Raw genomic sequence first — 27,970 nt, 5'->3', positions numbered from 1 at the left:
ACTCGTGTGGCACTTCTTGAACCACTTCAGAGTCTCTGCTTTTCAAAGGCCCTTTACAGATTGGGCAATGTATGATTCTACACACATGAGGTTTAGGGCTGTCTATTTTAAGGTTGTAATTGCATTGACATTTTGGACATTTCTTGTTAATGTCACAACTGCTTACAGATTTACAGGCCTTGGGGTGCCATGTTTCAATTTTGTGTTTTTCGTAACAGTAGGCCGAACGACATGTCCTGTGACAATCCTCACAGGGTATCAGGTTTAAGGGCTGCATCGGACAATTTTCATCCAGACATACGGAACAGTTATAACGGCACGAGTGCCCCCCCTTCGGGTGTAGCCGGTATGACAGGCTGGACACACATAAGGTGCGCCTAAAAACGCACCGATGTTGGTAACAGCATAATAATGGTCGTTTTGCACATAAAAGTACAGAATCTGATGATGAGGTTGTGGTTGTGGGTTGTTTTGGAATTTGAAGAGAGCTGCATTAGCTCTACTGTGGTACAAAACCACAATCTTGATGTTCAGAAAGTTTTCAAATTTGACTATGTCAGAGAATGCCACAGCATCCTGCATGCCCAGACCGACAGCATTTTGAAGCTCTCTAGCCTTTTGTAATGCCTCTAGATCCGTACATCCAGGGTTGAGTAAATGTGCTAGGCCTATTGCAAAGCATAGCTTATTACCGGGATTGTGAACATTTATGAGGCATGCCCTTTTATTGATTATGATTTCTGATTGCATTAGGCTATCTAGTTTCCTTCTCTGCTCCCCACCACCCAGGGGTTGCCGTCCCTGGGGTAATTGGTTTTCATCGGTCGTCCCGGACTCGTTCATATGTTTAATTATTTCGATCTGGTCGGCGGGAGGTATTGGGACATAAATATGGATTATTTCGAACAAAAACAACATTTCTTGTGGAAGTAGCAGTCCTGGGAGTGCATTCTGACGAAGATCAGCAAAGGTAAGAGGATATTTATAATACTAATTCTGAGTTTAGGTAACCCCAGAACTTGGCGGGTGTCTGTATAGCTTGCTTTGATGGCGAGCTATGTACTCAGAATATTGAAAAATGTGATTTCACCGAAAAGCTATTTAAAATCTGACACAGCGGTTGCATAAAGGAGTACTGTATCTATAATTCTTAAAATAATTGTTATGTATTTTGTCAACGTTTATGATGAGTATTTTTGTAAATTGATGTGCACATTCACCGGAGGTTTTGGTGGGAATACATTTTCAGAACATCACGCGCCAATCTAAAATGCTGTTTTTGGATATAGATATGAACTTTATCGAACAAAACATGTATTGTGTAACATGATGTCCTAGGAGTGTCATCTGATGAAGATCGTCAAAGGTTAGTGCTTCATTTAGCTGTGTTTTGGGTTTTTGTGACATATATCCTTGCTTGGAAAATGGCTGTGTGGTTATTTTTGTCTATGTACTCTCCTAACATAATCTAATGTTTTGCTTTTGCTGTAAAGCCTTTTTGAAATCGGACAGTGTGGTTACATTAAGGAGAAGTGTATCTTTAAAATGGTGTACAATAGTCGTATGTTTGAGAAATTTGAATTATGAGATTTTGTTGTTTTGAATTTGCCGCCCTGATATTTCACTGGCTGTGTCCCGCAGGTGGGACGCTAGCGTCCCACGTAGCCCATAGAAGTTAACAAACGGAGCATTGTTCTACGCCAAAAGGATAGATCCTGACTGTATTGCCGCTCGAGTAAATCCACCATTCGTTTGTGTAGCAAGACATTTCTGGATTTTAGAGCCCTGGAAAAGGCATTGATAAACCTAGCTTGGTCTATTTCAGGTTTGGGTGTTTCTACATAAGATTTGGAGGAATCAATAAGGTTGGCAGCGTCACAGAATATCCAGTCGTCTACCTCTGGAATGTCATTTAAAACAGTGAAATCATCCGGTTTCGTTGTTTTATTGGGAATGTCAGGCGCGCCGAAATCCTCCGCGTGCTCTCGGTGTGTATGGTCTTCTGAGCCATTATACGCCGGGGAGGAGTCTGAAAGAAAATAATATATACAAAAAATAGATTGTTAAACATGTAATATATTAGGTTAAAATATCAAATATATTTCAGATATAATACTATATATTAACAATACATAATTAAATTACCTCTGCTTTTTTTGACACGGGCTGTTCTAACGAATCGCGGAAGCCTTGGGCTCTAGACATTTTTCACCAGGCCTTCCAGATTCTGCAGGGCATGTCTCGTTGGAGTCTGAAAAAACATTATTTGTCATTGTTTTAACATATTCAATCGTAAAAATGTATAAATTATAATAAAATATGTATTACTAATAACATATATATTGGTTTCATACCTTGTCCATGTAGCCCCGTTTCTTGAAGCAGTAAGTTTCCGTCCCAGAACACTTTTCGGGCCGGGGTGATTCTGCGCATTGCACTTGCGCACAAGTTGTGCATTGTTTGTTTGGGTCGGAAATATGGAGCTTGGTTCCTGGGGGAGGTAATGTGGCGATTCTCGGTGCGTTTGAAAAGCCGTTCGAACAGAACGGGAGAATAGCATCTATGTCATCGTTCAGAGTACATGAAGCATCCGTGATCCTTCTTTGGGGTCTGTCAGCTGTAAACACAAACATAGCTTTGAATATAGGGTTCACACTTTTTGTTTTTAATGTATAAATATTCTTATGGATTTTATTATTGGACTTACGTCGACAATAGTGTGATGGGGACTGGCTGCACGCGTTTTCCCAATCATCTATTCCCCTCAGCATCTGTGTAAAGGATTGAGACCCTACAAGCCTTAAACTAATATTAACATATATTTATACTATATATACATTTTTAAAATATACGAATACGGGCATTTGACATATTACCTAAAAAAATCGTTTTCCATCCGTTTTAGAATATCGATATCAAATTTGTAATATCCATACAATTCCCTGAAAATACCTCTCCGAATCCAATATATTATTTTCACTAACTCACCTTCAGAAAGCTCCATTAGGACGGATTCAACGATTATCTTTTAGCTGTTCTGGGCGGATAACTCTTCTGGCTGTTGGCCTGATGTTGCGCTTTAGCCTTTCGTACTCTAACGAGAGATATATTCTGCAATGAGTTTACAGAGCTGGGGGTGCCGTTTTTTCGGGCAACATCCTGTATGCCTAAAAGGGTCATATAAAGTACCCTCGAATGTCAAGAGACCCAAAAACCACAGGCGGGTGTCTCGACATATTTGGTCTGCCGATATTGTATTTATGCTTCATAGCACAGCTTGGGGACGCTGATTAGAAATAACATATGTTTTAAACCGTAGGAGGTTGTCTAGACATGCTATATTCGGAGACACCTGAAACCCCACCTCTTTAAGGAATACCTAGGATAGGATAAAGTAATCGTCTGCTAAATGACTTAAATGTAATATGTAATGTAATATTCAGCCTGGGCTTTTTTGACTTTTTAGCCCCCACATCCTTGGGGGTGAGATAAATACGCATTTGAAAGGCTTGTGTGGTAATAAAATCGAAAGTGCCCAAGCCCAATTGAAGAGACGCACACAATCCTAAACAACAGCCCTAGCCTTTTGGTTTCAAAAGCCACCCATGCAGAGACACACACCCCCACCCCCTATTTGTTTTGAAACACACACACCTACACTCCTGCACACGCACACCCCCCCCGTAATTGTTCACGATTTTGGAAAAGACTGTCCAGCTTATTCAGCAGGGTTATGAATATAGGGTAATCCCTCCATTTAAAGCTAAACACAGGCATAAAAGTTTACATCCTTGCAGGCTTTGGAAAATACATATGAACTGGCAGACTTCGTCGCATTTGTACTATCAAATTGTTCACATGCTAAAATTGTCACTATATATATATATATATATACACATGTATTTATTGCAACAATAATAACAATATTACACATTATGAAATGGTTGGATGGGAACGTGGTTTGTAGCTATGCCCAGTGATTTTTTTGTCGACATTTAGTTCACATAGAAAACAGAAGCGACAATTGCCTGCTAGGGTGTGTTTCTATTTAGGCCTAACTGTCTTGTGTCGATAAAAAAAAGAGGTGGACATAATGACGTCACACCTATGAAAAAGAACAGCTTTAAGCAAAAACCTACAGTGTCAAATAAAAATGCAGTTGTTGAAGTGTTTCCATTAGGCATACCCATTTAGACAAATTGCGCATTAATAAATTGGCGACAGCCTGTATGCCCTCCCACCTATCTGTTTCAAGTCTTAAGTAGCCTGCAAAAGCCAGCATGGATAGAATGCAATAATTGGCTAATATTTGCAATATTCTAATAATTATCATTTGCCAACATATCGCCAAGGTCCATGCCATTGTGAAACTTTCACTTCTGTAGATCTGGAATAATTAGATTGTGAAACTTGCCAGCCACCTAGAAAAGCAGGGAAGCAATTCAGGCATTTTTGAAAGTCAGGACAATTGTTGTCCTGCAAAGAAACAATTTTTATAGCTGACATTTTTTATTTTGCTAGCAGTAGGCATTTATAATTAAATGGGGAGTGGAGTTTATAGTTACGTGATTACATCATGTGCCCTGCGTACCTTCAAATGTATTTGGCAATCATCATTTAGTCAAAAAACACATTTTCGTCATAATTTGCCTCAGTAAAAAACGTTTTACAAAATAGAAATTCACCCTCGTCAAATGGATTAAAATGTTTTCGATCTTTAGAAAATGTCTCCTATATCTTTGTTTCCATTACAAGTCACAATGATTCATTTTTGGGGGTCAATGGAAACCTGCCTGTAGCTTCCATCCAATTGGTGATAGATTTTCATGTGAATATTTTAGAATCCGCATAAAGAAAATATGAGCATTTCCAACCGTTGGTATTTCCACAAAATTGACTTATTGTGAATAAAAATCAGTGAGTGATGACATAGCGCACACAAAATGTAGCCAATTTTTTCGCTGAAGTATTCATGTACCGAATAAAAACCTAAAGTTCAGTGCGTTTCCATCGCATTTTGAACTCTACAATAGTTTTGTCATAAAAACTGTGAAAATGTGCCTACTCTGGTCTTGGAACCTGCACTCTAACTAACAGCTCACAGATACAGTGCGGTTAGGCTGTGCAGGTTGTCGAGTCTACATGATGAGATTATTATGGATATTTGTATTTGTCAAACAGCAGTCAAGACAGAATAAAACCCCGGAATAAGATCCTCTATATTTATTGATTAAGATATTCACTTTCTGTACAATAGAAGATGTTTAAACCCAGACAGCTTTTAGGAAAACACTTGTGACCTCTTTTTGAGTTAAACCACAGAAGAAGAGTAGCCAGCTGCAGTGGCGGCCTGGGCAGGTGGGGCTTTTGAGCCCCACATTTTTAGCAAAATATATTATTATTTTTTGGGGGCTTGCTTATTTTGGCATAAAAACAATATCTCAATGAGTTAATAAAGCTGCATACACTCTTTTTTGTTTTCTTGAGTAAGGCAGCTCGCGTCCTAGCTCAGTGCTTTCTGTGGTGGTGGGGCGAGCCAGCAAAAAATAGGAGCGTTGCGCCATGATTGGCTCTGTGTTCTGTCACTCATGGGGACACTATGTCATTGCGAAGTTAATGTCCTTAGTAAGGGTAGACATCTTTGGATCCTGCCATAGAGTTTTATTACAAGTGCCCTTCCATGAAGGCTCAAGGTCATTGGCCATAGATAAAATTACATCAAATCGCATTATATGTACAGTAGCTTTGATTGGACTGATCATGTCAACATCTTACTTAGCTAGCAGTCATCGTCATGAATCAGTTTGACAATCTACTGGCAAATCATTTTTAATCTTTGTCATATGAAGAGAAATAATGAAGAGAAATTATAGATAAAACTTATCGGTGCTCATCGGCCATTGGCCATAAAGATTACACAACAACTTGGAAATCGCAAATTCAACAATGAGTCCTTTGGAAGGAATCAGTGGCTAACTGCAAGCAGTGCAAAGCAACCGGTAGCATGCTATTCAATGGAGTGGCTGTGTGTTTTTTCTTCAGAGTTCCCACCATAAATCCAGAGAATGCCAGACTTTGATGACAAAGTTTGATGACAAAACCCCCAAGTCAGAACAGTTGGCAAAATGAATAGGTTAAAATAGACCAAATTATTAGGGTGAGGCACATGGGCTACTAACAACATACGGTTAGTATTACTTTCTTATCCTGTTAGGGCTAGGGGGCAGTATTGACACGGCTGGATAAAAAACATACCCGATTTAATCTGGTTACCACTCCTACCCAGTAACTAGAATATGCATATACTTATTACATATGGATAGAAAACACCCTAAAGTTTCTAAAACTGTTTGAATGGTGTCTGTGAGTATAACAGAACTCAAATGGCAGGTCAAAACCTGAGAGATTCCTTTACAGGAAGTGGCCTGTCTGACCATTTCTTGAACTTCTTTTCCATCTCTATCTTTTAATAAGGATCTCTGCTCTAACGTGACACTTCCCACGTCTTCCATAGGCGCTCAGAGCCCGGGAAAAAACAGAATGTCGTCATTCCAGCCCCAGGCTGAAACACATTATCGCCTTTCTCAAGTGGCCGATCAAGGGACTCTGGGCTTATGCGCGTGACCCGACCGCCCCCGCCTTTGTGATTTTTTCCTCTGTTTGCCGAAAAGGAGATTCCCTGTCGGAATATTATCGCTTTTCTACGAGAAAAATGGCGTAAAAATTGATTTTAAACAGCGGTTGACATGCTTCGAAGTACGGTAATGGAATATTTAGAATTTTATTGTCACGAATTGTGCCATGCGCGCGACACTTCTTTACCATTTCGGATAGTGTCTGGAACGCACGAACAAAACGCCGCTATTCGGATATAACGCTGGATTATTTTGGACCAAACCAACATTTGTTATTGAAGTAGCAGTCCTGGGTGTGCATTCTGACGAAGACAACAAAAGGTAATCAAACTTTTATAATAGTAAATATGATTATGGTGAGTGCTAAACTTGCCGGGTGTCTAAATAGCGAGCCCGTGATGCCTGGGCTATGTACTTAGAATATTGCAAAATGTGCTTTCACCAAAAAGCTATTTTAAAATCGGACATATCGAGTGCATAGAGGAGGTCTGTATCTATAATTCTTAAAATAATTGTTATGCTTTTTGTGAACGTTTATCGTGAGGAATTTAGTAAAATGTTAGCGAATTCCCCGGAAGTTTGCGGGGGGTATGCTAGTTCTGAACGTCACATGCTAATGTAAAAAGCTGGTTTTTGATATAAATATGAACTTGATTGAACAAAACATGCATGTATTGTATAACATAATGTCCTAGGGTTGTCATCTGATGAAGATCATCAAAGGTGAGTGCTGCATTTAGCTGTCTTCTGGGTTTTGGTGACATTATATGCTGGCTTGAAAAATGGGTGTCTGATTATTTCTGGCTTGGTACTCTGCTGACATAATCTAATGTTTTGCTTTCGTTGTAAAGCCTTTTTGAAATCGGACAGTGTGGTTAGATTAACGAGAGTCTTGTCTTTAAATAGCTGTAAAATAGTCATATGTTTGAGAAATTGAAGTAATAGGATTTTTAAGGTTTTGAAAATCGCGCCACAGGCTGCAAGTGGCTGTTACGTAGGTGGGATGCTTGCTAGCCCATAGAGGTTATCTACAGTATACATATGTAACAGTACTCTTCTTGCGTTGTGTACAATCAATCATCGACACGAACTCCAACTTGCAACACCAGTCATGGAGCTTTATTCTGATAGGAACAGCACAAAATTGCACGTCATGCAATGCACGGCTCACCATCCAACTCTGCACTCACGCACTGTACAAAATATACAACACCCCCACCAGACACAGTAAATTGCTAGCTAGTATTAGCTGGAATTCTCTACAACAAAATGCACAAACAATATTCACCAAAAAACGCTGCATCTTATGTGTGATGTTCGAATAACATTTACAAACAAATTGATATAAATTGTACATTTAAATCATCACTTGGGAGTATAAAAATCACTTTTGACGTACAGTGCTTTGCAACCAACAACTTACCGCTGGTTTGGTGCTTGTTCACTGGGACGATTCTAACTGAAACGTCCTCCCTCGTAAGCAAGCTACGCAAACCAGCCAATAAGATGCCATGTTGAGTAGGTGAAGGCAAGACAAAAATAAAACCAAATTGGTTTAACAATAAAGTGGTAAGGGGAATCACCAATATAACCCTGTTACACATATCTCCCTGGCATATTACATCATTTATACAGCAGCATACAAGACATTTCTGAACTCACCTTGTTGTGCTGTGCTCACTTGAACAGGACGGTGACGCGGCGTATTATTTTTTTTAAGTCAGTAAAAGATGCTGCATGAACTGTTTCGCTGCCAGACAAGGCTCCGCTGATAGCCAGTTGTAGCAGTGGTAAGGTGTTGGGACTGCTGGGACTTTTATTGTGAAGGCGAACCTCATTCAACTATTGTGGCTAATCCTTGTGGCTAGCTTCACACAGTTGTCCTGCTCCGTTTGGAAGATGCTGCAGTCAGATGCACTGCGGTAAAAAATAACGCCAGACAGGGAGTGATAAAGTAGTCTGTATTATTCGCAATGCCAGACCGTGAAAAATATCCAGGGTCCTTTGATGCGTGGGATAATTCTTTCCACTCAAAAGAATAGCACTTCATTAAATAATTTGTTGATCCATCAGAAGGAAAGGATAGCCTACATTTTCCCCGGAGAACGGACAAATCGGGATAAGGAGGCAATTTTTTTCAGAAGGGACAACGTGAGGGCAGTAAAATGTGAGACAATGCAAAATATCATTATTTAAACCAAATAGTGCAATAACACATTTACAGTGTTCCTAAAAAATATATAAATATATAATTGGTATGTAGCTTATGTAGCCTAGGTCGTCTTTCATATGGCATGCAATTAATTATTAATGTAGCCTATTCTGTGGCATGCGATTTTACAGTAGCCTATTTAAACCATAGACCTACAGTGTCGACAGATTATTCAAATAAGCATAATATATAAACTAATTTCAAAGCTATGCCATCTTCAGTGGTGCACTGCCTTTATAACCGTGTGAATATCATTTAGAACTAGGCCTATTATTCTAATAGAACATCAGACTACAGTTGGAATGAATAGCCTGTAAAGATAATAATAGCTCAGTGTAATTGATATTAAGACTTCAGGGAACTGATAATCCCAGGCCAGGGTGTAGATTTGTAAACACTTTGTGTCAACAAAGATCTGGAACAGTAGAAAAAGATGACCATAATCACAGCTAAAGTTTAGCGATACACTGAGCTCCAAAAGTATTGGGACAGTGACTCATTTTTTGTTGTTTTGGCTCTGTACTCCAGCATTTAGGATTTGAAATGATACAATGACTATGAGGTTAAAATGCAGACTGTCAGATTTAATTTGGGGTATTTTCATCCATATCGGGTCACACGTTTAGGAATTACAGAATGTTTTGTACATAGTCACCCCATTTTATGGGACCTAAAGTATTGGGACAAATTCACTTATATGTGTATTAAAGTAGTCAAAAGTTTAGTGTTTGGTCCCATATTCCTAGCATGCAATGATTACATCAAGCTTGTGACTTCAGATTATTTTGTGTCCAAAGTAATTTGTGTAATTGTGGAGTCCCTTTTATTGTAAATAAGAATATAGTATGTTTTGTAAACCCTTCTACATTAATGTGGATTCTACTGTGATTACAGAGAATCCTGAATGACTATGTACAAAAAGTGCTATAATTAAACGGTTCACCTGATTTGGATGAAAATACCTTCAAATTAAAGTTGACAGTCTGCACTTTAACCTCATAGTCATTATATAATTTCAAATCCAAAGTGCTAGAGTACAGAGCCAAAACAACAACAAAATGTGTGCTTGTTCTTCTGCTTGTTCTCTAGAAAGTCTGTTCTTGGCCTATTGGCGTTTAATAGTTTACACTTTATTAGAGTCAGTAATCATCCACTCAAACCAACATTATTTAATTGAAATCAACAAGCTCCAGAGTCTTCCTAAAACACTTTAATTGTAAACAAATATTCATGGTAATACTTGCATGTATCCTGTGTAACAAAGTAAATTAATTAATGCAATAGTCTTTGATGAAAATATTGTTTCCATTTAAAGAGAAGTGCATGGCACTAAGAGCATGGCACCAAGAGTATAGCACTTGCAATGCCAGGATGGTGGGTTCCATTCCCGGGACCACCAGTGAGTAAAATGTATGCATGCATGTCTGTAAATTGCTTTGGATAAAAGCATCTGCTTAATGGCATATATTTGTATTATTATTATATTAAGTGTTAGTTTAAGTATTTTATCATGTCAAATGTATTATTGAAGGTGTTGGGACTTCTATTTCTTTTATTTCTAAGGTAATTTCGGAGGAAGCAACTTCAGTCCCTACAATTTCTTACTTTGCTCAAACAACATCTTCCTGGATAACATCTCAAAGGAATATCTTACTATCAAGTGTTCAAAGAAAAGCCTTTTCCCCTAAGATCTTTACTTTCATCGCTACATTACACTTATGGACATGTCTGCTGTGCGACTGCTGCTCCTGTTTCTGCTTTGTTCCCATTTTGGTAAGTGGAGTTGACCACCTTAGTGGATTGACCATTTGTGTATAGTCACATCTTTCAGTATATGGATATTCTTCAGTGTACTGTTGAATTAGGAATCTACCCATTTCTACAACCAAAATGTTAAGCACTAATAACATGTCTTCTCTCTCCTGTATCAAGTGTCCCTGTGCCATGGGGCCTGTTCAGAGGTGGACTCGGACACTGAGGCCGTTGCAGGCAAAGGGTTCAAACTGGGCTGCATCTCCTGTAAGATGAGGCCCGAGGTGGAGGCTTCTGCCACAGTTAATTGGTATTTCAAGGCGAAAGGGGAAGCTGAGTTTGCTCATGTGAGTATCTGAGATGGATTATGATTGCTATAGTAGTCCAAATTGCTGCCACGGTAGTAGATTGTTGGATTACGCTTCAATCACACCGACAGCGTCATTGCAGATTGGCTAGGACTAGGTTTACGTTGTTCTTTAGACAAACCTGTCGTACTCCATATGGTCCAGAGCCCATTCTTAAGCCCACAACCACAAGGCACAACACACAAAGGTTTGCACGCTTACATTCACATGCACACACGCACATACCACAATGCCCAACCACATAATATGGCAGAGTGCTGCGTGCAGTTCAGATAGAATCAATCTGGATGACATTTTGGATCTCAGAGATCACTAGGGCCACTGGGACAGCCGATAGGCAGATACAGTGCATTCGGAAAGTATTCAGACCCCTTGACATTTTCCACATTTTGTTACGTTACAGCCTCGTTCTAAAATGTATAAAATAATTTTCCCCCCTCATCAATCTACACACAATAACCCATAATGGCAAAGCAAAAACAGGTTTAGAATATTTTTTTGCAAATGTATAAAAATGTTTAAACAGAAATACATTAATGACTTATTTATTCAGACAACTTTGCTATGAAATGGACAAAAATGAATGGGAACGTATTGGCACCACACGAATCATACACCCTATTGACAATACCACCCAATTTGGTCCACATTCATCCAAATCATATTGCAAATTTCATATGGCAAATGCCAAGTGTAAAACCCCCAAAATCCTATAGATGGCGAGCGCGCTCCACCGTGGATTTTCATGTTGCAAATGTAACACAAGTCAACACCCAAGAGTGAAATTTATTTTTTATTAGATTTTATTTTTATTTTTTAAACCTTATCACCCCCTTAACCTCCCTGGGCAGTGAAATCGTGTGGCACGAAATACAAATACCTCATAAATGCTATAACTTCAATTTCTCAAACATATGACTATTTTACACCATTTTAAAGACAAGACTCTCGTTAATCTAACCACACTGTCCAATTTCAAAAAGGCTTTAAATCAAATCAAATGTATTTATATAGCCCTTCTTACATCAGCTGATATCACAAAGTGCTTTACAGAAACCCAGCCTAAAACCCCAAACAGCAAGCAATGCAGGTGTAGAAGCACGGTGGCTAGGAAAAACTCCCTAGAAAGGCCAAAACCTAGGAAGAAACCTAGAGAGGAACCAGGCTATGAGGGGTGGCCAGTCCTCTTCTGGCTGTGCCGGGTGGAGATTATAACAGCACATGGCCTAGATGTTCAAATGTTCATAAATGACCAGCATTGTCAAATAATAATAATCATAGTAGTTGTCGAGGGTGCAACAAGTCAGTAACACAAGAGTAAGTGTCAGTTGGCTTTTTCATAGCCGATCTTTGAGAGTATCTCTACCGCTCCTGCTGTCTCTAGAGAGTTGAAAACAACAGGTCTGGGACAGGTAGGACGTCCGGTGAACAGGTCAGGGTTCCATAGCTGCAGGCAGAACAGTTGAAACTGGAGCAGCAGCACGGCCAGGTGAACTGGGGACAGCAAGGAGTCATCAAGCCAGGTAGTCCTGAGGCATGGTCCTAGGGCTCAGGTCCTCCGAGAGAGAGAAAGAAAGAAAGAGAAAGAGAGAATTAGAGAGAGCATATTTAAATTCACACAGGACACCGGAAAAGACAAGAGATGTGACAGACTGACCCTAGCCCCCCCCGACACATAAACTACTGCAGCATAAATACTGGAGGCTGACAGGAGGGGTCAGGAGACACTGTGGCCCCATCCGATGAAACCCCCGGACAGGGCCAAACAGGTAGGATATAACCCCACCCACTTTGCCAAAGCACAGCCTCCACACCACTGGAGGGATATCTCCAACCACCAACATACCATCCCGGGACAAGGCCGAGTATAGCCCACAAAGATCTCCGCCACGGCACAGCCCATGGCGGAGATCTACAGCGAAAGCAAAACATTAGATTTACAGCGAAAGCAAAACATTAGATTATGTCAGGAGAGTACCCCGCCAAAAATAATCACACAGCCATTTTCAAAGCATGCATATGTCACAAAAACCAAAACCACAGCTAAATGCAGCACTAACCTCTGATGATCTTCATCAGATGACACTCCTAGGACATTATGTTATACAATACATGCATGTTTTGTTCAATCAAGTTCATATTTATATAAAAAACCAGCTTTTTACATTAGCATGTGATGTTCAGAACTAGCATACCCACCGCAAACTTCCGGTGAATTTACTAAATTACTCACGATAAACGTTTACAAAATACATAACAATTATTTTAAGAATTATAGTAAATACAGAACTCCTTTATGCAATCGCGGTGTCAGATTTTAAAATAGCTTTTCGGGGAAAGCACATTTTGCAATATTCTGAGTTGATAGCCCGGCATTCACGGCTAGCTAATTTGACACCCACCAAGTTTGGCTCTCACCAAACTCAGATTTACTATAAAGAATAGCCAGGCATCCTCGACTGACGGGATGAGGTCAATATCCTTCCAGGATACCCCGGCCAGGTTGATTAGAAAGGCCTGCTCGCAGAAGTGTTTTAGGGAGCGTTTGACAGTGATGAGGGGCAGTCGTTTGACCGTGGACCCATAGCGAATGCAGGCAATGAGGCAGTGATCGCTGAGATCCTGATTGAAAACAGCAGAGGTATATTTGGAGGGCAAGTTGGTCAGGATAATATCTATGAGGGTGCCCATGTTTACGGATTTCGTTTTGTACCTTATGGGTTCCTTGATAATTTGTGTGAGATTGAGGGCATCTAGCTTAGATTGTAGGACGGCTGGGGTGTTAACCTCTATGGGCTAGGAGGGACGAATTCGTCCCACCTACGTAACAGCCACTTGAAGCCTGTGGCGCGATTTTCAAAACCTTAAAAATCCTATTAATTCAATTTCTCAAACATATGACTACTTTACAGCTATTTAAAGACAAGACTCTCGTTAATCTAACCACACTGTCCGATTTCAAAAAGGCTTTACAACGAAAGCAAAACATTAGATTATGTCAGCAGAGTACCAAGCCAGAAATAATCAGACACCCATTTTTCAAGCTAGCATATAATGTCACAAAAACCCAGAAGACAGCTAAATGCAACACTAACCTTTGATGATCTTCATCAGATGACAACCCTAGGACATTATGTTATACAATACATGCATGTTTTGTTCAATCAAGTTCATATTTATATCAAAAACCAGCTTTTTACATTAGCATGTGATGTTCAGAACTAGCATACCCCCCGCAAACTTCCGGGGAATTCGCTAACATTTTACTAAATTCCTCACGATAAACATTCACAAAAAGCATAACAATTATTTTAAGAATTATAGATACAGACCTCCTCTATGCACTCGATATGTCCGATTTTAAAATAGCTTTTTGGTGAAAGCACATTTTGCAATATTCTAAGTACATAGCCCAGGCATCACGGGCTAGCGATTTAGACACCCGGCAAGTTTAGCACTCACCATAATCATATTTACTATTATAAAAGTTTGATTACCTTTTGTTGTCTTCGTCAGAATGCACTCCCAGGACTGCTACTTCAATAACAAATGTTGGTTTGGTCCAAAATAATCCATCGTTTTATCCGAATAGCGGCGTTTTGTTCGTGCGTTCCAGACACTATCCGAAATGGTAAAGAAGGGTCGCGTGCATGGCGCAATTCGTGACAAAAAAATTCTAAATATTCCATTACCGTACTTCGAATCATGTCAACCGCTGTTTAAAATCAATTTTTATGCCATTTTTCTCGTAGAAAAGCGATAATATTCCGACCGGGAATCTTCTTTTCGGCAAACAGAGGAAAAAAATCACAAAGACGGGGGCGGTCAGGTCACGCGCCTAAGCCCAGAGTCCCTTGATCGGCCACTTGAGAAAGGCGATAATGTGTTTCAGCCTGGGGCTGGGATGACGACATTCAGGTTTTTCCCGGGCTCTGAGCGCCTATGGACGACGTAGGAAGTGTCACGTTAGAGCAGAGATCCTTAGTAAAAGATAGAGATGGCAAAGAAGTTCCAGAAATGGTCAGACAGGCCACTTCCTGTAAAGGAATCTCTCAGGTTTTGACCTGCCATTTGAGTTCTGTTATACTCACAGACACCATTCAAACAGTTTTAGAAACTTTAGGGTGTTTTCTATCCATATGTAATAAGTATATGCATATTCTAGTTACTGGGTAGGAGTGGTAACCAGATTAAATCGGGTACGTTTTTTATCCAGCCGTGTCAATACTGCCCCCTAGCCCTAACAGGTTAAGCATATCCCAGTTTAGGTCACACAACAGAATGAACTCTGAATATAGATGGGGGGCAATCAATTCACATATGGTGTCCAGGGCACAGCTGAGAGCTGGGGTGGGGGGTCTATAACAGGTGGCAACAGTGAGAGATTTATTTCTGGAGAGATTTATTTTTTTAATTAGAAGCTCGAAATGTTTGGGCATAGACTTGGAAAGTATGACAGAACTTTGCAGGCTAACTCCTCCCCCTTTGGCAGTTCTATCTTGACGGAAAATGTTGTAGTTGGGTATGGAAATCTCCAAATTTTTGGTGGCCTTCCTAAGCCAGGATTCAGACACGGCAAGGACATCAGGGTTGGCGGAGGGTGCTAAAGTAGTGAGTAAAACAAACTTAGGGAGGAGGCTTCTGATGTTAACATGCATGAAACCAAGGCTTTTTCAGTTACAGAAGTCAACAAATTAGAGTGCCTGGGGACACGCAGGGCCTGGGTTAACCTCCAAAACACCCGAGGAACAGAGGAGGAGTAGGAAGATGCTACGGCTAAAGGCTATCAAAACTGGTCATCTAGTGCGTTGGGGACAGAGAATAAAAGGAGCAGATTTATGGGCGTGGTAGAATAGATTCAGGGCATAATGTACAGACAGGGGTATGGTGGGTGGATGAAAACCTAGGCACTGAGTGATGAGAAGAGAGGTTGCATCTCTGGACGGGCTAGTTATGCTGAGTGAGGTCACCGCATGTGTGGGAGGTGGGACAGGTACCTGAGGCATGGTGAGTGGGACTAGGGGCTCCGCAGTAAACTAAAACGATGATAACTATCCTAAACAACAGTGTACAAGGCATATTGACATTTGAGAGAGACATAAAGCGAGGCATAAAGCAATTCCAGGTGTTGATTGGGAGAGTTAGCTAAGACAACAAAGGGTAAGACAACAACAGCTAATCAGCTAAGACAACAACAGGTAAAATGGCGATGAAAGGGCAGAGAGGGTTGGTTAACTACACTCAGGGCCTGAGTTCGAGGCTGGGGCCGACAGATAAACAAAAAATAAACTAAATGGAATACCGTGGTTAATGAACAGTCCAGCAGGCATCAGCTATGTAGCCAAGTGATCATAGGGTCCAGTGAACAGCAATAGATGGAACAGGGAAGCCGCGGGGTAGTCATTACTACTCGAACATGCGGGGGACACGGCGTTTAAAGTTAGCAGGCCGGGGTAAGAAGAAGCGTCTGCTCTGACGTCTGGCAAAGGCCAGTTGAGGGCACAGCGGATGAAGTTACGTCGGCGGACCAGCCGTGGTGGTACGCTGCGGCGCCATGTCGACAAAGGGTCCGAGCCAGATGGCGAAAAAGGTATTGTAGTTGTAGTAATTTCGTTTGCTAGCCGGGAGATGCGCCTGGCTCGCGGCTAACTGGTGCTAGCTTTGGGGCAGGGGCTTTAGCCACTATCGCCACTCGGTAGCAGCTAGCTAGCAGCGATGATCCGATGCAAAGGTCCAGAGCTTTCGGCAAGGATCTGGTGGAGTAGTGAATTCTAGCCGTGTTGGGGAAGAGTCCGGGAGGCATTGGCTGAGTTGCCGAGTGATCACAGAGTAGGCCGGGAGGTGGGCCTGGCTCAGGGCTAGCTTCGGGGCTGGGTCACTTGGTGGCAGCTAGCTAGCTGTGATGATCAAGAGTAATGGTCCAGGGTTTACGGCAGGAATCCGGTTTTGTAGTGGAGAAAACAGTCCGATACTGGCAGGCTGGCAAGTATTATCCAGGCAAAAAAATGTTTAAACCGCTGGTGTCTGTGCAGAAGGTAAAGGCCGCTAGCAGTGGCTAACAATGACTAAATAGCTAGTTGCTAATTAGCTGGTTAGCTTCTGATGGCTAGCTTCTGATGGAGGTTCTGGCTATAAGGTCTAGAAAATAGCAGATCTGTGTCACATTGGGTGAGGCGGGTTACCGGAAGGTATATTTAAAAATGGAAAAGAGATTGAAAACAAATTGAAATATATACAAAAAATACAAAAGAAAAAGAGAAGACGACAAACCACGTCTGCACTGCTACGCCATCTTGGATCTTGGATCACTTTGCACAGATGAGGACTTGTGAGGCATCTGTTTCTCAAACTAGACACTCTAATGTACTTGTCCTCTTGCTCAGTTGTGCACCGGGACCTCCCACTCCTCTTTCTATTCTGTTTAAAGCCAGTTTTCGCTGTTCTGTGAAGGGAGTAGTACACAGCGTTATACGAGATCTTTAGTTTATTGGCAATTTCTCGCATGGAATAGCCTTAATTTCTCAGAACAAGAATAGACTGACGAGTTTCAGAAAAAAGTTGTTTGTTTCTGGCCAATTTGAACCTGTAATCAAACCCACAAATGCTGATGCTCCAGATACTCAACTAGTCTAAAGAAGGACAGTTTTATTGCTTCTTTAATCAGAACAACAGTTTTCAGCTGTGGTAACATAATTGCAAAAGGGTTTTCTAATGATCAATTATCCTGAAATGATACTTGGATTAGCTAACACAATGTGCCATTGTAACACAGGAGTGATGGTTACTGATAATGGGCCTCTATACACCAACTTTTGAACGGTAGTGTAATTCTGTGTAATTCTGCTTTGAAAGTTGATAAACTTGTAACCTCACTTTTGAGAAAATGGCCTTTGAATGTGTTGGTAGCTATTGGAGAGTTCTTCTTTGTCAACAACAATTTAGCATCGTTCACACCCTCTTAAGCTTTAGCCCCACCCATCTCTTTAAGGGCTGATCAGAGTGTTCTGTCCTAACAACAGCAGTCAAGCACCCAGGCTAACTGGCTAACGTTGTCTAGCTTGCTAGCTACTTCCAGACACAAATGAGAGAACAGCTCACAGACCATTTTACTCGCTCCAGCAGAGCTGGTTAGGATGTTTTCATGTTATCCAGTGTTGGTGACTGCAACTGTGCTGCTGGAAACAATTTACGCTTTATTGCCAACGTTTACTGACACCGGCCATATTTAACGTGTTGAGCATTCGTAAATTCGTCAGTTATTTTGCGCTCTGGCACACTCAGATGAGAGTGCTCTGAAATCAGAGTAGCTAGCCAGAGCGAATTTAACAGCTACGTCTATCAACAGTTGTCGCAGTGACATTCTATTGAAATGGTTACTTGCATAGTGGAGTCTTTTGTTAAGACATGTAGCTAGCTACAGTTGAAGTCGGAGGTTTACATACACCTTAGCCAAATACATTTAAACTCAGTTTATCACAATTTCTGACATTTAATCCTAGTAAAAATTCCCTGTCTTAGGTCAGTTAGGATCACCACTTTATTTTAAGAATGTGAAATGTCAGAATAATAGTAGAGAGAATGATTTATTTCAGCTTTTATTTCTTTCATCACATTCCCAGTGGGTAAGAAGTTTACATACACTCAATTAGTATTTTGTAGCATTGTCTTTAAATTGTTTAACTTGGGTCAAACGTTTTGGGTAGGCTTTCACAATCTTCCCACAATAAGTTGGGTGAATTTTGGCCCATTGCTCCTGACAGAGCTGGTGTAACTGAGTCCGGTTTGTAGGCCTCCTTGCTCGCACACAATTTTTCAGTTCTGCCCACACATTTTCTATAAGAGTGAGGTCAGGGCTTTGTGATGGCCACTCCAATACCTTGACTTTGTTATCCTTAAGCCATTTTTCCACAACTTTGGAAGTATGCTTGGGGTCATTGTCCATTTGGAAGACCCATTTGCGACCAAGCTTTAACTTCCTGAATGATGTCTTGAGATGTTGCTTCAATATGTCCACATAATTTCTCCCCCCCATGATGCCATCTATTTTGTGAAGTGCACCAGTCCCTCCTGCAGCAAAGCACCCCCACAACATGATGCTGCCACCCCCGTGCTCACGGTTGGGCTTGAAAGACTTCCCCTTTTTCCTCCAAACATAACGATGGTCATTATGGTCAAACAGTTCTATTTTTGTTTCATCAGACCAGAAGACATTTCTCCAAAAAGTAAAATTTTTGTCCCCATGTGCAGTTGCAAACCGTAGGCTGGCTATTTTATGGTGGTTTTGGAGCAGTGGCTTCTTCCTTGCTGAGCGGACTTTCAGGTTATGTCAATATAGGATTCGTTTTACTGTGGATATAGATACTTTGTGCCTATTTCCTCCAGCATCTTCACAAGGTCCTTTGCTGTTATTCTCACCAAAGTACGTTCATCTCTAGGAGACAGAACACGTCTCCTTCCTAAGCAGTATGACGGCTGCGTGTTCCCATGGTGTTTATACTTGCGTGCTATTGTTTTTACAGATGAACGTTGTAACTTCAGGCGTTTGGAAATTGCTCCCAAGGATGAAACAGACCTGTGGAGGTCTGCAATTTTTTTCTGAGGTCTTGGCTGATTTCTTTTGATTTTCCCATGCTGTCAAGCAAAGAGGCACTGAGTTTGTACATATGTCTTGAAATACATCCACAGGTACCCCTCCAATTGACTCAAATTATGTCAATTAGCCTATCAGAAGCTTCTAAAGCCATGACATCATTTTCTGGATTTTCCAAGCTGTATAAAGGCACTGTCAACGTGGTGTATGCAAACTTCTGACCCACTGGAATTGTGATACAGTGAATTATAAGTGAAGTAATCTGCCTGTAAACAATTGTTGGAAAAATTACTTGTCATGCACAAAGTATATGTCAATTAGCCTATCAGAAGCTTCTAAAGCCATAACTTAATTTTCTGGAATTTTCCAAGCTGTTTAAAGGCACTGTCAACGTAGTGTATGTAAACTTCTGACCCACTGGAATTGTGATACAGTGAATTGTAAGTGAAGTAATCTGCCTGTAAACAATTGTTGGAACCAAAACTATAGTTTGTTAACAAGAAATGTGTGGAGTGGTTGAAAAATTAGTTTTAATGACTCCAACCTAAGTGTATGTAAACTTCCGACTTCAAATGTAGGTAAACAATGAACCATAATCCCAACTCATGATGTTACTAACCTGCATGAATCTACAGGTAGCTAAACAACCAGGTTCAATGTTAGCTAGCTATAACTAGCAAGTAAATTCCTCGGAGATATGAATAATAATAGTATGCACGTAACATTATTGAGCAAACCAGCTAATGTTAACTAGTCAGTTAAGAACAAATTCTTATTTTACAATGACTGCCTACCCTGGCTAAACCCGGACGACTTTGGGCCAATTGTGCACCACCCTATGGGACTCCCAATCACAGCTGGTTGTGATACAGCCCGGGATCAAACCAGGGTCTGTAGTAATGCCTCTAGCATTGAGATGCAGTGCCTTAGACCGCTGTGCCACCCGGGAGCCATGGTTGCCCTTAGTTTGAAGATGTTATCCGGAGACAGGTGGTTTCTCCATCTCCTTAGCTATCATACTCTAATTCCACTGATTTCAAAACTCAGTCCTCCAGAAAGTGGCGTGCAACACTTATGCAGTTCTACTACGCAATATATATATTTTTAAGCCGCGTTAGACAGGATTACCTACACATACTGACCAGCTCAAATGGACAGAAGTGCTATATTGCAGACCAATCCGAACTCATCTCTCGGCATGTCCAGTCCACTCATTATCTCAGCCAATCATGGCTAGTGGGATGGTTGCTGTCTTTTTCTGTGACTAAACCAACTAATTTAGCTCGTAATTTAACAATTTGATTCATATTTACAGATGGCATACAACTTTGTTTTTAAGGCACATGAAAGTTGACATGTTCCAGAAGGCATTTCTGCCCCAAAAACGCATTTTGATAAAATCAAAAAGTTGACATTCAAATGGCTCTCCTGTGAAGTAGTGACCCTTCGACATACGCCTGGTTTCCTGAAACGAGTCACAAATGTGCAAACTTTTCTAAAAACCTGTTTTGCTTTGTCGTTAAGGGGTATTGTGTGTAGATTGATGATATATATTTTTTTTAAATCCATTTTTGAATAAGGCTGTAACGTTACAAAATGTGGAAAAAGTCTAGGGGTCTGAATACTTTCCGAATGCACTGTAGGCTCACAGCTACTGTATGTAACTTTGGGTATACTTTCCTAATCAAGGGACCTCTCTCAAAACACAGTTGTATCCTTTTGAGTCCATTAACTTGGATGTTGCCAGATGTGGGTGGGGATCTAGGAAGTGAAACAAGAGAGATTTTCAGTGCCAGGTGAACAACCCAGATTTCATTGTGTCATTAGATATATAATTACGATGAGGAGGGCCCCCACATTGTGGATGAGCGCTTTGAGGAGCGCGTCGACTGGAACGGCAGTAAGAGGAGCCAAGACATACAGGATGCATCCATCTACCTCTTCAATGTCACCTTCAATGACTCGGGCACCTACAGTTGCCACTTCCACCGGCTCTTGACGTATGAGTTCTACGAATACCAGACTGTTGTCAGCAAGCTTGTGCACCTGAAAGTGGTGGCTAAAGGTTCAGTATTACAATACAGACATGCTTTTGTAAGCAATTTGAATTCCGATGTCAATTATCCCAATTGTTAGGAAACATTTATGACTTGAAATGAAGCTTGTAAGTGTTTTGTAAGTGCTAAGAGCCTATGGGGTGTGTACTGTGCTTTGACTCCCCCCTCTTTCACCCACTCTCTACCTCCATCTCTCTCTCTCTCTAGCCACCAGAGGGACGGCCTCCATAGTCTCTGAGGTGATGATGTATGTGTCCATCATCGGGCTACAGGCTTGGCTCTACATAGAGATGGTATACTGCTTCAGAAAGATATCAGCTGCAGGAGAGGAAGCATTAAGAGAAAGCGCGTGAGTAACACTGTAACCCTACTTCCTCTCCTGCAGCTGTATTCTTTCATTTTAGGTCCTCTATTACGGTCTCCCTACATAAAATCTCACTATCCTTGTCTGTTATGAACCTGTCCATCCTGTTGATTTGTGTTCTCTCCTCTCTCTTTCATAGTGCTGAGTAGTGCAATTCCTCTGTTCCTCCTTGTTCAATATTCTCTCCCTGTACTCTTGTCTGTCTTTCTCTCGATCTTCGTCTTCCTTGCCACTCCCATTCTCTCTCACTCTTTCAATCTCTGTGTCCCACAATCATCACATTTTCCACTCTCTAGAAAAGCCAAAGAAGGTACTTTTCCTGAAAAACGTTTGCTTGCTTGCTTCAGCAGTCTAGAAGTATGTTTAAATAGGTTAAAAGCTCATGTAAAATTCAAGTTGAAAAGAAGTTAGAGTTAAATATAGTTGTGTCAGGAGGGGAATACATGTATTTCGTTGACATCACATTTCATTGAACATAAAATGTGTATGATACTACATTTGGCCTTGGTGTTAAGGCTGTGCTCTGTATGATACAACGTGGGGAAAGTGCTCAGTTAATGTATACAATCAAAAGCAAGCTATAGGTAGGGAGCAGAGAATCTGCCATGCCCCGCATAGATAGAATAACAGAACCAAAAGCAGGTGGAGGCTGGGGAGCTGGTTGGCAAAAGCACAGCAGTTGCAAGCGATGGTGCTTGCTGAATGGCCAAACTAAATAAGCTGCCTTTAAAATAAATTATATTCAGTCTCTGATTGAATGTTAGCTCAGTTGACACTGCTTGCTTCGCTTTGCTACATTAAAGTAATACATCTGGTTACTTAAGTTGGATGCATGGTTGCTTGATAGAAGGATAAAGGAAGTCATTATGGATGGATGGAGTGATGAAAGAAGGTTAGAGGGGTTGTTGTATGGATAGAGAGGTTAGAGGGGTACGTGGATTGATAGAGGATATGAATGAATAGATAAAAAAGAGTGGAATAGACAGGAATAGTAGGAGATATGCAGTGTAGTTTAACTTATTGAAATACTTTAAGTAATGAGAGTGGTTCGAATGGTTATAGATGAATAGATAGATGAATAAAGAATGAATGGAGGGATGAATGATTAAGGTTAGGATTAAACATAGAGATAGTTAGAAGGACGCAACATTTTATCTGTCCCACTATGAGTTAATAAACAAACTGAAAGGGTGGAGTGTGTTTGTTGTTTGAACAGTTATAAAGCAAAGGCTAGCGATTTAATGCCACCTGTAGTTATGGAATGTTTTCTCACACGTATAATTCATTGGCTGATTCCTCCTGATGACCTGCATGGAATTATGTGATCCTTCCTTAATCCATAGGAAGTCCCACCCAGTTGACTATGTCAAAATGGTGTAAGTCCTTAATGGCTATGCCTATGCTAAAACAGGCATTTGGGCACTAGAGTCCTCTATCAATCTCCATGTGATGAAATCTCAGGTTTTTAGGTAATAAGCAGATGATGATATTCTAACAATTTCTATCTTTCTCCTTTCTTTCCAGGAATGCAGAATATTTAGCTATAGCATCGGAGAGTAAAGATAACTGTGCAGGGGTGCAAGTGGCAGAATAACCCAGGTATGTCATGAAAAAAACTGTTATCAGCCAGTAAAAGGATAAGTAAACTCAAAGTATAAACAATGTAAATGCAGCACAGCACATAGTAGCCTACACAATTAAATGATCAGATTCATGCACATGGAGTGGCATTTTCATCTAACAGAGTTCAACTGTCCTTGACCTCTCTCTTGCCACAGGATACAGTGCCTTCAGAAAGTATTCATACCCCTTACTCCACATTTTGTTGTGTTACAGCCTGAATTCAAAAGTGATTAAATAGATTTGTTTTGTCACCCATCTACACACAATACCCCATAATGAAAATGTGAAAACATATCTATTTTTAAATTTGAGCAAATGTATTAACTGTAGCTCCCTCCAGTAACCACGAGCACAGCTGTTCCCTGGTGGATTTATTCTGTAGTTTTAGTCAGAATTATAACCTTCCTTGAGAACAATAAAGTAAATGAAAATACAGTTAAGCACCATCTTACAACTTTCTTGTCTTACGAGTGACTTATTAGCTTGATATAACTCTGAAGTGCTTACATACATACACAGTTTAGCCGGAGCTATAACAGTATCAGATTAAACACGTGAATAAAGGAAAAATACCTCATTGTCTGCTTATTACAGAAGGGAGGAAATCAAAAACTTCACACTTATTATTCCTGGCATGAATTCACGCTTCATCCTTAATTGTTATAACGTTACCATCCTAACATACACACTTCAACCTTTACGAACTACCCCCGAAGACATGGACATTTAGCTAACTCAGTGCGGGATTGCCTTCACTCCAAAAGTGTGTTGCAACGATAATAATCCCCGCTACAACAGTTCTTAGCCACATAGTTCCGCTTGTCTTATCATTGCGAACACGTAAACAATTCAAACAAAAAAACAACGACTTAGACTTACCGGTTAATTGTCAGTTACATTAACACCCTGAGTCAATACATTTTCAAATCAAATTTTAGTTGTCACATGTGCCGAATACAACAGGTGTTGGCTCATTGTCCTGTGGAAAAACAAATGATAGTCCCGCTAAGCCCAAACCAGATGGGATGGCGTATCGCTGCAGAATGCTGTGGTAGCCATGCTGGTTATTTGTGCCTTGATTTCTAAATAAATCACAGACAGTGTCACCAGCAAAGCACCCATACACCATAACACCTCCTCCTCCATGCTACGGTGGGAAATACACATGCGGAGATCCTCCGTTCACCCACACCGCGCCTCACAAAGACATGGCTGTTGGAACCAAAAATCTCCAATTTGGACTCCAGACCAAAGGACAAATTTCCACCAGTCTAATGTCCATTGCTCGTGTTTCTTGGCCCAAGCAAGTCTCTTCTTCTAATTTGTGTCCTTCAGTAGTGGTTTCCTTGCAGCAATTCAACAATGAATGCCTGATTCACACAGTTTCCTCTGAACAGTTGACGTTGAGATGTGTCTGTTACTTGAACTCTGTGAAGCATTTATTTGGGCTGCAATTTCTGAAGCTGGTAGCTCTAATGAACTTATCCTCTTCAGCAGAGGTAACTCTGGGTCTTCCATTCCTGTGGCGTTCCTCATGAGATCCAGTTTCATCATCATTGTCTTGTTTATGTATTTCTATGTGGGGTTCTAGTTGTTGTATTTTTATGTTTTTTTTGGGGGGGGGATGATCTCCAATTAGAGGGGGCTGGTCATCGTTGTCTCTAATTGGGGATCATATTTAAGTGGTTGTTTTTCCCACCTGGGTTTGTACGAGATTATTTTGAGTAAGTGTATGTTGCACCTCTTCGTCACGGTTTGTTGTTTTGTTCATTAGTTTATTTGTATGTCTTGCATAGTTTCACAGTTATAATAAAATGTGGAACGATGCGCTTTGGTCCCATTCTTCAGACAGCCGTGACAGTTTCTCTTTGCTTATTTGAGCTGTTCTTACCATAAGTTAGGAAGAATTACTTTATCTTTGTAGTGACTGTGTGTATTGATACCCATCCAAAGTGTAATTAATAAAAGACATTGTGATAGTCAATCTCCCAATAGGTGCCCTTCTTTGTGAGGCATTGGAAAACCTCCCTGGTCTTTGTGGTTGAATCTGTGTTTGAAATTCACTACCCGACTGAGGGACCATACAGATAATTGAAGTAGTCATAAAAAAATGATGTTAAACACTATTATTGAGAGTGAGTGAGTTCATGTTCAATTTCCAAGATGGCGTAGCAGTCAGACGTCTTTGTCCTGTTGTGTCCCTTGTATATATCTTTTTACATCTTTTTCTTCGCATATCATTTTGAAATATTTTCCTAAACCTCAACTTCTAAATACTCTCCTGCAAACCGCCTCACCCAATGTGGCGTGGATCTTTTTTTTTTTTAATATAGTATTTCTATTTACTTCGGATCTGGAATCCCTCAACTGAAGCTAGCCAGCTAACTACCTACCAGCTATCAGTCAGCAAACCATTGCTAGCAGTCATCAGCTAACCTTTAGCTCGGAAAGCTCTCGCCAGTTAGAACAACATGACTCAAACCAGAGCATAACGGACCTATTATTATTTTATATATTTTTTCCCCCCATATCCTCGGATTCCTACCGCAAACTCTGAACATTTTCATCTGGATCTTCGCAACTAGCTAACCGCAATCCCGGGTGACTACTCCTGGCTAGCGTTTCATCCCGGAGCAAGCACCAATTAGCCTGAAGCTAGCCCGGCCAGGGCTCCTGTGCTACCACCGAAGCCCACTCCTGGGCTACAATATCCAGACCCCTTCTACTGCCGGTAAGGGGCACGGAATCCCGCCGATCCTCTATGACTGGAATACCGACATAATCTGCCTGAGGATTCCAACAGGCCCCTCAGGCGCGACGTCCACTGAAGGCTCATTCTGCTAACCGGCCTGCTAGCTATCTAGAGCTACTTGGAACCATACTAATTCCACGACTGGTCTATCGACGTCACCGCACGAAGAGGCAAAAACAGACTTACCCCCATCGCGACGTCCCCCAAAGGCTAACTTGCTAGCCCTGGTCTGCTAACTGCTAGCTTGCCTGCCCCGGTCTGTTAACTGCTAGCCCTGGTCTGCCAACTGCTTGCTTGCTAACCCGGTCTGCTAACTGCTAGCTTGCCAGCCCCGGTCTGCTAATTGCATTTACATTTGCTAGCTTGTTTAGCCCCGGCCTACTAACTGTTAGCTTGTTAGCATCGGCCTGCTAACTGTCTGAATCGCCGTGTCCCCAGTCAGCCCAACCAATCACTGGACCCATATGTTCACTTGGCTACGCATGCCTCTCTCTAATATCAATATGCCTCGTCCATTACTGTCCTGGTTAGTGGTTACTGTCTTATTTCACTGTAGAGCCTCTAGCCCTGCTCAATAAGCCTCTTGAGCGTCTCGTCCCGTAAGCGGGATCAACATCCAGCGAAAAACTCCTAGCGACATTAGCATAATATAGGACTGTCTCACATCGTTTTATAGATGCACCTCTCCTGAATCGACCCACGTCGTCCGATTTCAAAAAGGTTTTACAGGAAAAGCAAAACATTAGATTATGTTAGAGGAGTACATGGTAAAAGTATCCACATAGCCATTTTCTGACCAACCACATGCATCACAAATAACCAAAAAACAGCTAAATGCAGCACTAACCTTTTACAAACTTCATCAGATGACACACCTAGGACATCATGTTACACAATGCATGCATTCTTTTGTTCAATAAAGTTCATATTTATATATAAAAACAGCATTTTACATCGGCGTCTGACGTTGACTAACTATTTTCCCTCAAATGCATCCCGGGAAACAGTGCTACAATTTACTGAATTACTATTCGAAAACATTTTTAAAATGTAATATTGTCATTCTAAGATTTATAGATGAATATCTCTTGAAAGCACCTGTCATACCAGATTTAAAAATAACTTTACTGGGTAATCACACTTTGCGATAATATGGGATGCGATACTCAGAAAATTAGCTAGTAATTCCAGCTCGGCGCCATCTTGGAACAATCGCATATCACATCTAATCTTGTATACTATTGTCAATAATCCCTTACCTTTAGTTGTCTTCATCAGAAAGCACTTCCAGGAATCCCAGGTCCACAACAAATGTATTTTCGGTCGAAAAAGTCCATCCTTTATGTTCCATTAGCTTGCTGTTGTTAGCGCGTCTGAAGGCTGTATCCAAATGCTCCGTCGGGCGCGGGACAGCAGTTTCGAAAAATAACATTTTCCCCCCATTTAGGTTCGTTCAAACATGTCAAACGTTGTATAACATAAATCTTCAGGGCCTGTTTCAACAAGAGAGCCAATAAGATTCGAGGGGGACGATTGTATTGTGTTTCAAAACGTTTCGAAAGGTAGGGGGTCGACAGGGCTGCCGGCGTCATAATGGTGATGGCCCTCCCCCTGTGA

At 41.0% G+C, this 27,970-nt stretch overlaps 1 protein-coding gene across 1 annotated transcript in view; it reads left to right on the top strand.

Moving 5' to 3' along the window:
- The first annotated feature begins 8,517 nt into the window (after window positions 1-8,517).
- Window positions 8,518-27,970, top strand: part of LOC106569775 (sodium channel regulatory subunit beta-1) — a 30,910-nt gene continuing 11,457 nt past the window's right edge. The window contains exons 1-6 of the mRNA XM_014141374.3: window positions 8,518-8,802; window positions 10,411-10,620; window positions 10,780-10,946; window positions 21,385-21,622; window positions 21,822-21,963; window positions 23,503-23,577. Of these exons, the coding sequence (XP_013996849.1) occupies window positions 10,566-10,620; window positions 10,780-10,946; window positions 21,385-21,622; window positions 21,822-21,963; window positions 23,503-23,572 (672 nt within the window). The 5' untranslated portion in view covers window positions 8,518-8,802; window positions 10,411-10,565 and the 3' untranslated portion in view covers window positions 23,573-23,577. The remainder of the gene's footprint in view (window positions 8,803-10,410; window positions 10,621-10,779; window positions 10,947-21,384; window positions 21,623-21,821; window positions 21,964-23,502; window positions 23,578-27,970) is intronic.

Source organism: Salmo salar, chromosome 14 (genome assembly GCF_965601325.2).
Source record: "Salmo salar chromosome 14, fSalSal1, whole genome shotgun sequence".
NCBI lineage: Eukaryota > Metazoa > Chordata > Actinopteri > Salmoniformes > Salmonidae > Salmo > Salmo salar.
Note: the sequence above shows the minus strand (reverse complement) of the source record. Positions and strands in the feature narration are given on the sequence as shown.